Source organism: Corvus brachyrhynchos, unplaced genomic scaffold (genome assembly GCF_000691975.1).
Source record: "Corvus brachyrhynchos isolate BGI_N302 unplaced genomic scaffold, ASM69197v1 scaffold45, whole genome shotgun sequence".
In the NCBI taxonomy this organism is placed as follows: Eukaryota; Metazoa; Chordata; class Aves; order Passeriformes; family Corvidae; genus Corvus; species Corvus brachyrhynchos.
Genome location: NW_008238361.1, coordinates 1,215,276 through 1,225,998, shown reverse-complemented (window position 1 = coordinate 1,225,998; position 10,723 = coordinate 1,215,276). Strand labels below are relative to the sequence as shown.

Below are 10,723 nucleotides of genomic sequence, written 5' to 3'. Positions count from 1 at the left end.
GCTGAAGCGCCAGGAGAAGGCAGGTGCCTGGTGTTTCAGAGGCTGGTGGCCACGTGCAGCCCTTGGGATGGCCTTGGTGGGTGGGGTGCTGGGCCACCCCTCAGCTTTGCTGCCAGGGGGTTTCCCTGCCTGAGGGATCCATGGATGGCTGATGGAGAAGGGACTGAGCGAGGAGCAGGATGTTGTGGAGGTGCTGGGCCATTTTTTTGTCCCAAATTCCTCAGTGGAGCCCAGATTTCTCATCAGGACTGTGCTGAGGGGACTGGGAGCCCTTTTGGTGCCTTTGACCCTTTCACAACAGAGACGCTGGGGTTTTTGCCAATATTCAGCCAAGGATTTTCCATCACTTTGCCTGTGCTGCAGAAGCCATTTACAGCTCTGGTTTGAGAGCCTTTGCTTAAAAAACATGGTTTATTCCAGGGAATCTGCCCTCTTGGGGTAAACACAGGGTGGAAAATCCCATGTTTTACTGAACTCGGGAGAAGCTGGACTTTGGGACACTCGTGGCTTCATTCATGTGACTGAGTCACCCTGGGAGAGGAGGTGCAGGGGAGGTCAGACAAGGAGGGATGGAGAGGTTGGAGATAAGGGCACGAGGAGTCCCATGCTCAGTGATTTGGGATTGGGAAGGGCTCGGCACCCCTGGCATGAGGGAGCAGCAGCTGGGTGCAGCAGGGAGCTGACGGTGACCTGCTTTGGCAGGACCTTAATCCTGGGGGAGTGGATCATTCTGCCTCCTCATTAGGGCAGGGATGAGCAGCTGCTGTCACCTCGTTCCATAAGGACACTCACAAAGTGACATGTTGTCCTGCTGGCGGGAATGGCTGGAGTGCTGCTGGGACAGGAGCGAGCCACCCTCCGGAGCTGTGGGAGATTGGGAATCCTGCACCGTGTTCACGATGTGTTTGTGCCTTGGGAGGGAGGAGACACTGCTCCCCATCTCCTTGTCCCATCTCCTTCCCCACTGATCCCAGTCCATGAGTTTTATGCACTCCCAGCACTTCCTGTGGGATTCTGATCCTGAGTCGGGTGCTTCCCTGGCATCTGTGAATCCCAAGAATGAAACAGCTTAGCAAGGATAATGATAATAATGAGAACAACATATGGGCTAATGCAGAAAAATGCCCTGAATGTTTTTGGGAGCCAAGGATTGTTGGAAAAGCCACAATTTCCTGGTTCCGGAATGAATACGTTTTCCAGAGTTGGGTGATCAGGAGATGTGCCGAGTTCTTTGTAGGATCACGTGGAAGAGGAAATGCAGAAGTGCAGCAGTTCCTCTCGGCCGCTGAAGCAAAGCCCCCCCAGCCTCCCTTTCCTCCTGTATCCGTCGGAAAAAAAAGTGCAAATTGTGGGTGAAGGAGCCACTGGAGCGGTGTTGTGCTCCTCATCCAGGCTTTTCCCCTGAATTATGGAATCATGGAATGGGTTAGGTTGGAAAGGACTTTAAAGCCCATCCAGTGCCACCCCTGCCATGGGCAGGGGCACCTCCCACTGTCCCAGGTTATTCCAGCCTGGCCTTGGGCACTGCCAGGGATCCAGGGGCATTAATGGAATAACCTGTGCCAGGCTCTCCCTACCCTCCCAGCCAGGAATTCCTTCCCAATATCCCATCCAGCCCTGCCCTCTGGCACTGGGAAGCCATTCCCTGTGTCCTGTCCCTCCATCCCTTGTCCAAAATCCCTCTCTGAACTGAATCCCAGTGAATTCTCCCTGTTTATTCCCCCAAAGGGAGGTGCTGGGCCCAGCTCATCTCTGGCGCTGCTGCCCTTGCATTCCCTGTGCTGTTCCATCCTGGCTTACAACACCACTCCTGAGGGATTTTCCAAGTAAAAAAGGGCCTTTATCCTTGGGAATTAAGCTCGTTTGCTTTGTAGGTGGCTGACAAAGGCAGTGTGGACTCATTGCTGCTCCGTGCCCGTGTCCTTTCAGGCTGCAGATAATGCTGGAGCTCACGGGAGTCACGTAGCGGAGATAAAAAAGGTTTCACCAGGATTTAGGAACTTTGTTGTGTCTGAATGGCTCAATCCAGGGAAGCCACCTCGTCCCAGCCGTGATGTCACCCCTCAGTATTTGCTGAGCAAAGTTTGGCCGCTCCAATCCGGATTTTAGGCTTTTTATGTGTGTGGTAAAAATCCCCGACCTCCTCGTTCAGATGGTGTCAAATCCTGAGGTTGGAAGCAGAGCTGGCCAAGGAGTGGGTGGGAATTGCCAGAAGTGGAGGGGAGGAGCTGACAGGAAAAAGCAGGGATTTTTAACCCTTTAATTATGGTTTCTAAGGCGGAGCAGTGCCTTGGGAAGTGTGGGTGTTGGGATGCTCCCAAGGAGGACCATGTCCACAGCCAATGTCCACATCCCAATGTCCACAGCCTGCAACCAGCAGCGTGCCTTCCCATCCCCTGGGAGCTCCCAGTCAGATTTTTGGGAAGGGGGTGGCTGTGAGCAGACATCCAGGGTGACCCAGAGGCCTTGCTGCACAGCCCCAGCCCTGGCTCTTGCAGCTTCTTAATCAGCCTCAAATATAAAACACTCTGAGCTGGATAAAGCCAGACAGGAATCATAGCCAGGAAAGGGCAATTTTAAAGGCTAATCCCTCGTAGCTTTCCAAACCAGCAAAAAAGAAGCACTTGAAGGGGCTGTAAAAATGTTTCCAGGCCTAGGAGATGTTTACCACAAGTGGTTCTGGGTCAGTCCTTAGGGAAGAGCACTGCTGGTGTTTGCTGTTCATGGATAACATCTTGAAAATCTTTTAACCCAAATAATTCCACTCCACAGGAACAAGCAGCATCTTTTTAAATGAAGTTGCTGCAGAGATTATGACATAAATACGTAATTACAGCCAGGTTTGAAGAAAACAAACAAAACCATCCAGTAGTTGCATCCCAGACTCTTGAATGTGCTCCTTGAGTCTCTTTAAACATTTCATTTTGAAGATTCCAGGCAATTGAAACTGGCAGTTGGGAAAAGCTCCCGTCACTTCAGCAGATGAGGGTTGATCAGTTGGGAAGAGAAATAAATCCATGAGAGCAGAAGAGCTTCTCTGGGGGATTGGACTGAGCACAGCTCTGTCAGCAGGAGAGAACCCCCAAAAAGGGGGGAATAAATGGGAGAGGGACCATGGAGCATTGTTGGGATGGGATACTGCTGCCAGGAGGACGTGGCAGGGGTTGGAGTTGGAGGATCCTTAAGGTCTCTTCCAACCCAAACCACTCTGGGATCATTCTCCCACCCCTGGGACACAACCACAGAAGGAGCCCCCCTTCCTGCCCCATCCCTGGCAGTGTCCAAGGCCGGGCTGGACAGGGCTTGGAGCACCCTGGGGCAGTGGGAGGAGGGAGGAGTTAGGTGATCCTTGAGGTGCCTTCCCAGCCAAACCACTCTGGGATTCCAGGAAATCTCCGTCTGCCCCCTGGGAGCCCCTGAGGTGAGCCTGGCTCCGAGAATCCATGTGGGAGAGCCAGGAGGAATCTGTCTGTGATGGTGGATGTGGTGCTGGAGCAGGACAGGCCCTGCTGGTGTCACTTTGACCAGGGAAGAACCCTCAGTGAAGCAATTTGCATTTTCTGAGCTGGTTTTGAGATAAAAAAGGAAATGCCAATTCCAGAGCTGTGTGGAGGTGCATGGAAAAAGAATCCAGCTGTAAAAGAGGAAAGCCATGAGTGCTCTGTGACTTCCAGAGCTCCCACCAGGGCTGGTGGAGCTCAGGGAAGAGTTTTTCCTTCATTTTTTCCTGCTGGCCATGAAGGATTACTTTTTTTTTCCAGCAAGCAGCAAGATAATAACAGGAAGAACTTGTGGTGTGCAGACAGTTCTGGTAACTGGGCAGCAGTGTCCTGTTCATTCTGGAATAACTTTGGGATAATCCAAAATTGCATCCTGACCTAATAAAGGGAGGCTTCAGATAACGGTTATAAACTGGGAAATTTCAGGAGGAGACTGGGATGAGATCTTTCCTCCAGGGAAAGGGGCAGAACAGCGTAAAGTTCTTCCAAGATACAAATAGGATCAGAACTTTTGGGAATGCTGTGAGGAGGTTTGGACACAGCACACTGCTCATGGAACAGCTCGTGTTTCACAGCAGCTTTGGTGGGATAAACTTCCAGCTGGCCACTGGGAAAGCAGGGAAAAAGCAGGGAGCTCTCAGAAGACAGAGCTGGTGTTTGTCACCAAAATCTGTGATCTGGGGCTGAGGGGGGATTGGAGATCGAGTGTCCCCCTGCATGAGGTGTTGGGACCTTGAGGAATGGCTTCCCACTGCCAGAGGGCAGGGAGGGATGGGATATTGGGAAGGAATTCCTGGCTGGGATGGTGGGGAGGCCCTGGCATGGGTTGTTCCATGGATACCCCTGGATCCCTGGCAGTGTCCAAGGCCAGGTTGGACAGGGCTTGGAGCACCCTGGGACAGTGGAAGGATTTTTCCAAGTGGTTAAAAAGGTCTCCTGGATTTTATGGTGATGGTTTCAATCCATCATGGACATGCATCCACTCCCCTGACCCTTCTCCTTCCTCTCCATGCTCCTGCTGAGCAGAAACCCTGGAACTTCAGATGGATGTGCAACTAAAACTCAGCATTCCCACTGAAGGTTTAAGGTGTATTTTTATACTGTTGATATAAATACTGAGATCCATTTAAATGTACTTTATTTTTATGAATATAATGTATTATAAATAAACATGGTTTAATATGTACGTGGTGCACGTGTTTCCTGCATAAAGTAAACAGAAAAATGGCTGATGTTCATTCCTGTCTCTTTTCCAGGAAAGATTCCAAGTGAAGAATCCTCCACACACTTACATCCAGAAGTTGAAGGGATATCTGGACCCAGCAGTGACCAGGAAGGTGAGGAGCATCCTGTTTCCTCCTGCCTGTCCCTCATTCCTCAGCCAGGATGGTCCCGGGGTCCAGGTTCCTTCCTGCCTTTGTGCAAATGCCCAGAAAAGTTTCCGGGAGAAGGAAAGAGAAAGTGGGATTTTGCTGTTTTCCAGCTTGGGAAGGAGAGCAGATGTTGGGAAGCTGAGGAGCATGTGACATGGAGCACAGCTTGTTTTACTAACCTTGGCTTCAATAAATAATCGGACAGATTGTCCCTGAGCTGGGCTCTAGGCCTGGCTTTGGCTAAACCACTGTCTGATGGCCCTTTGCTCACCCCTGGGAAGGGGTGTCCAACTTCTGAGTCATTTTCTCTGGGAATTTGCCTGGCAGAGACTCAGTGCACCTGAGTGCACCATCCATGGTGACCAGCTCCATCCATAGGGATCAGCTCCATCCATGGTGATCAGCCCCATCCATAGGGATCAGCTCCATCCATGGTGATCAGCCCCATCCATAGGGATCAGCTCCATCCATGGTGATCAGCCCCATCCATAGGGATCAGCTCCATCCATGGTGATCAGCCCCATCCATAGGGATCAGCTCCATCCATGGTGATCAGCCCCATCCATAGGGATCAGCTCCATCCATGGTGATCAGCCCCATCCATAGGGATCAGCTCCATCCATGGTGATCAGCCCCATCCATAGGGATCAGCTCCATCCATGGTGATCAGCCCCATCCATAGGGATCAGCTCCATCCATGGTGATCAGCCCCATCCATAGGGATCAGCTCCATCCATGGTGATCAGCCCCATCCATAGGGATCAGCTCCATCCATGGTGATCAGCCCCATCCATAGGGATCAGCTCCATCCATGGTGATCAGCCCCATCCATAGGGATCAGCTCCATCCATGGTGATCAGCCCCATCCATAGGGATCAGCTCCATCCATGGTGATCAGCCCCATCCATAGGGATCAGCTCCATCCATGGTGATCAGCCCCATCCATAGGGATCAGCTCCATCCATGGTGATCAGCCCCATCCATAGGGATCAGCTCCATCCATGGTGATCAGCCCCATCCATAGGGATCAGCTCCATCCATGGTGATCAGCCCCATCCATAGGGATCAGCTCCATCCATGGTGATCAGCTCCATTCATGGTGACCAGCTCCATCCATGGTGACAACTCCAGGAGCCCCTAGAACCCCCCAAAAAGGCAGCAGAGCCCAGCAGGTGCTGCCAGGGGCTGGCCCTGCCTCATCCCCACAATCCCTGCTTTGTGCTGCCCTGCGGTGCTCCCAGGTCGGTTCCCTGTGGAAAACACGGATCCTGCCGCGGCGATTCCATGGCATGAGGAGGGTGCCCCTCGCTCCCTGTGCTCCCGCCCCGTGTCCTTGGGCAGAGTGATGCCTTGGGACAGAGCTGCTCTTACTGGGGCCTCCAACCAGGAGTAGGAAACCATTTCCTAGGAAACCTTGACGTTTCCCTGTAGGGATTTTTTCCAGCCCGGTGAACGGGGTCTTTGTGTTTTTTCTCCGGAGGGTTTTGGAGATTGTTCCATGTTTGGCTTCGCTCCGTGGGCTCACATTGGAGCCTTTCTTATCCAAGGGTCCCGTGACAAATGACAAACCCAAAGGGCCTAAAAATAACTGCGCTGAGTTCCTCTCTGTTGTTGGGTCATTCCGGATCACCCGCAGCCTTTCCTCAGCCCTGGCTGACACAGGAAGATTTCCACAGGGATGGCAGAGCTCATCCCACCGGGATTCTTGCTGGGATTGAGCTGGTCTCACTGGTTTTGCTGCATGGCTCCACCTGGCCTCCAACCCGTGCCACCCTGACATGCAGGAATTCCTCCCCAATATCCCACCTGAGCCTGTCCTTACCCTTCTTCACCCATTCAGCTGTCATCTGCCTTGTTCAGGAATGAGAATATGCCAAAAAACTGCTCCAGAGGGATTTCTCCAGCTGTTTCAGCACTTCTCCATGGGCAGGGAGAAGAGGATCCTCCAATCCTCCTCCAGATGGGATTGAGGTGCCTCCGTTGGCTCTCTGTCACCTCGTTTCCTAAAGAAGAGGAGCTCTGCAATCCTCAAAAGAAAGTTTGATGCTAAACCAAAGCTTGGTTGATACAGAAATGTTTATTTGTCTCCAGGCTTTTAACTTCCTTAATCGTCCTGGAAGCTCCAGGACATTCCTGGGAGCAGGAGGGATTTCTCCACATGTGTTTTTTGTTGACTGCTGGGCTGTTGTTGCTGCATTCCTGGGGGATTTAGAGGAGTTCTCAGTTACCTCCGTGTTTTCTTTATTCCCTCTGTGCTGGGCGAGATGTTGATATTTTTTAATAGAGCCTAATTGTTATTTTTGCTGCTCATTCCATTGCAGAAATTCAGGAGACGAGTCCAGGAGTCGACTCAGGTGCTCCGAGAACTGGAAATTTCCTTGAGGACAAACCACATCGGGTAAGAATTTCTGATGCCTCTGGTTCAGTTGTTTGGGTTTGGTTTTTTTTTCCAATTATTTTTTTAAAAATTATTAATTTATTAATTTCTTTTGTTATTCAGTGATTTTAAAAAAAATTATTTATTAATTTATTTTGTAGTTCTAGTGGTGCCTGTCTCTGGGAAAACCCCTCTGTGCATGTCAAGAAGTGATGCCACTCGGTTGCTAATTAAAGCCTGATGGGCTTAGTTAAGGGGAGCTGGGCATCTCAGGAGGATAATTCAGCTTTAATCCTTTCCTCATGGATTCATCCACGTTTTTCTGAAGGCTGAGGGAAGGTTGGAGTCAGCTCCTGCTCAGTCAGAGCACAGGGAGTGTGGCTGTGTCCAGAATAAAAATAATGCTGCAGCTATAAATTCATATCTCACCCCCCTGCTGCTTCATAGCTTTAACGTGGGGCAGCTCGTGGAGCCTGGCTGGGAATAACATCACCAGGATTTATCCACCAAGCAGGAAATCCATCCCAAATTGCTGCAGTAGAATTGCCAGAGCTTTAGTTTTTTATCAGACATCCCTTTCCCATCCACATTCCCACCAATTTCACCTCCCTGTGGGATCAGAAGCTGGTCCAGCACTGGGACATCAGCCAGGGAGCTTTTCCAGTGTTTTTCTCCATGATCACACACTGTCTCCAGCTCAATTCCATCGATTTTTCGGGATTCTGCTGGGATTTTGAGGGAATGGAGGTGTTTTAAGCTGTGGGAGGAATTGCAGTTCCCAGTGTGGTGATGGGATCCCTCCCTCCAGCTGCACCACCCCAAAATCTCCTCCCACAGCCCTGCCAGGTTTTCCCTCCTTTCCCAGCACAAAGGATTCCCCACCAGAGGCTTGAGGCATCCATGGATGCTGTTGGATTCAGGATGAGCAGGAGGATCCTCGGTGCTGCACCGGGGCAATGAGAGAGGGGACAGGACCAGGGTTCATTTCTTTGGTGCCCCTGGCTGAAGGATTTCTTTCAAAACACATTTTATAAAAGGCCAGGCTGGTTGTTTTAGCAGGGAAATAATCAAAAATTTCCATCTTGAAGATCAGAATAACTCAGAGGTGATGAATTCCCACTCCACGAGCCTGGAGCTCCACTTCCCTCCCTGCATTCCCTCATTCCAGTGGCACCCAGCCACTCCCAGGGGATTTGCTGTCCCAATTGGGGTTCAGAGGAGAGCTGAGGCTGTGCTGAGGCTCCTTTTCCCCTTGGCTTTGCCCCTCAATGGATGGAGTTTCAAATTTTTCTTGGCATTTTCAAAGCTTTGGAAGATAATCGATTTTTCAGAATTATTTTGCAAAACCCAGGGGCCAGAATTCACTGTAGCAGGTGAATACCTTTTAAAAAAAAGGAGGTAAAATTACTGTTAAATGCACATCCAGGATATCCATCAGAGATTCTTCTCCTGCTTTTACAGCCTGCTGGAGATCAGGATGAGAGAAAACCTGAGCCAGGCCCCTGTGTTAGGAACTGACCTTCACAGTGCTGCAAAAAAACCTCATTTCAGTACATTTGGAAAGGCATCTAAAGGAATCTTTAAAGTCCTCTAAATCATTTTGAACAAGCCTTTTTTTCCCCCTGAGTGAGACCCAAAGTGCTGCAGTGGCTCTGTCTCCGGTTTTTCTGGGAATTCCAGGGAGTTCTAAGGCTCTGCTGTCTGGTGTTTCTCTCACAGATGGGTCAGGGAGTTCCTGAATGAAGAGAACAAAGGCCTGGATGTCCTGGTGGAATACCTGTCCTTTGCCCAGTACGCAGTCACGTAAGTGAGACATTCCCAGGATTCCCTGCCAGTAAATACATGGATATTAGGGAATATTCCTTCATTAAGAAGGGGTGAAGCATTGAAGAGGCTGCCCAGGGGGCAGTGGTGGAGTCACAATCCCTGGAATTGTTCAAAAAGGAGTAGATGTGGAATTTGGGCACGTGGTTTGGTGGTGCTGGTCTTTTCCAGCCTCAATAATTCCATGATTCTGTGGGCCTGAGGGCAGAGGAAATCTTGAAGTGAGTCTGGAATTATTTCATCACAGCAGGCAAAAAAAGGCCGGAATTTAAACCTTGAGATTATTCATCTCTCTTCACATTTTTTATCTTTGGTCTCTGAGCATCTTAAGGGTGGGAAACCCATCCCACAAATGTGTGGAAAGATGCAGGATTCCTTGAGAATAGGTTTGGAATTGGTGTCTGAGCCCAAGGCTTTGTGTTCCCGCTGTGTTCAGAGGGATTCCCACCCCCCAGGCGCTGCTCCCGAGGCTCCTGGCAGGCAGGCCTGGGGTCCTGGGCAGCAGATGTGCTGCAGCACAACTCAGGAGCAATTCCAGGGGCATTTTGGAAGTTGGGAAGACTGGAAACGGAGTTTTTTTCTGACATCTGGGAAGTTGAGATCAGGTTTAGACGTTTGGGTCGTAAATCATGACACGGGCTCTGAAAAACCAGTGGAGAAAATCAGCTTTCAGTGGAGATCTTCAGCTGAGGCTTTGTTTTATTGTCATGGAATCATCCCAGACTGCTTTGGGTTGGGAGGGACCTTAAAGCCCATCCCTGCCATGGACAGGGAGCCTTCCACTATCCCAGGTTGCTCCAAACCCCATCCAACCTGGCTGTGGACAATTCCAGGGATGGGGAATGAATCCACATTCGCTCAGGATATCGTAGCAGATTTTTTTATATAAAAATGACAAAGGTTAAAGATAATTTTGGAGTAGAAACTCCAGCTGGGGAGAGCTGATAATTTATTTTTAGCAAGGCTGCCATCAGATTTACGTCTGGCACTGCCCAGAAAAGAGATTTGTGGTGGGGTTGCAGGAAAATTTATGAGGGAAAATCCTATGGTTTAAAATGTTACCCACTGGAAAAAACGGTGCACAGCAAAAAGAAATGTTTGTACAGAGCCTTTCTGCCTAAATTTATACAAATGTACGCAAGGAACTCGCTGGGTTTTTCCCCTCTCACATGGGGAACATGAGTAATAACCTCGGGAGCTGGAAGGGGAACAAGCAATTCCTGCTTGGAATAGCAGAACAACGGGCAAGGAGTCAGAAATCAGGGGATCTGGGATGATTGTGGTGATATTTGAATGTGCTGGGAGGTTTGTGGGGCCGAGCTGGGATGGAGGAAACCGAAGCGGTGCTTGCACAGCTGGTTTATGGGGATTCACTGGAGAGAGCTCCCAGAATTCCCGCTCTTTCCTTCCAGGCAGGGCTATTCATCAGCCAGCAGCCAGTGTTGGATTTATTTTATGTTGAAGAAGCTGTTTGATCCTGTTGGGATGTGTCCCTGAGGGATTCAAAGCCCTGCGGATGTGGCACCTGGGGACAAGGGGCAGTGGTGGCCTTGGCAGGGCTGGGAATGGTTGGACTCCATGGTCTTGGAGGGCTTTTCCAATCTCAGTGAACCTGTGGTTCTGGGATTTCCTTCCCCCATGTGAAGTTC

At 50.3% G+C, this 10,723-nt stretch overlaps 1 protein-coding gene across 1 annotated transcript in view; it reads left to right on the top strand.

The window, feature by feature from the left end:
• FMNL2 (formin like 2) overlaps positions 1 to 10,723 on the top strand; it is a 51,435-nt gene that overhangs the window by 6,199 nt on the left and 34,513 nt on the right. Inside the window, exons 3-5 of the mRNA XM_017736019.1 lie at positions 4,757 to 4,837; positions 7,195 to 7,271; positions 8,970 to 9,053. Coding sequence (XP_017591508.1) covers positions 4,757 to 4,837; positions 7,195 to 7,271; positions 8,970 to 9,053 — 242 coding nt within the window. The remainder of the gene's footprint in view (positions 1 to 4,756; positions 4,838 to 7,194; positions 7,272 to 8,969; positions 9,054 to 10,723) is intronic.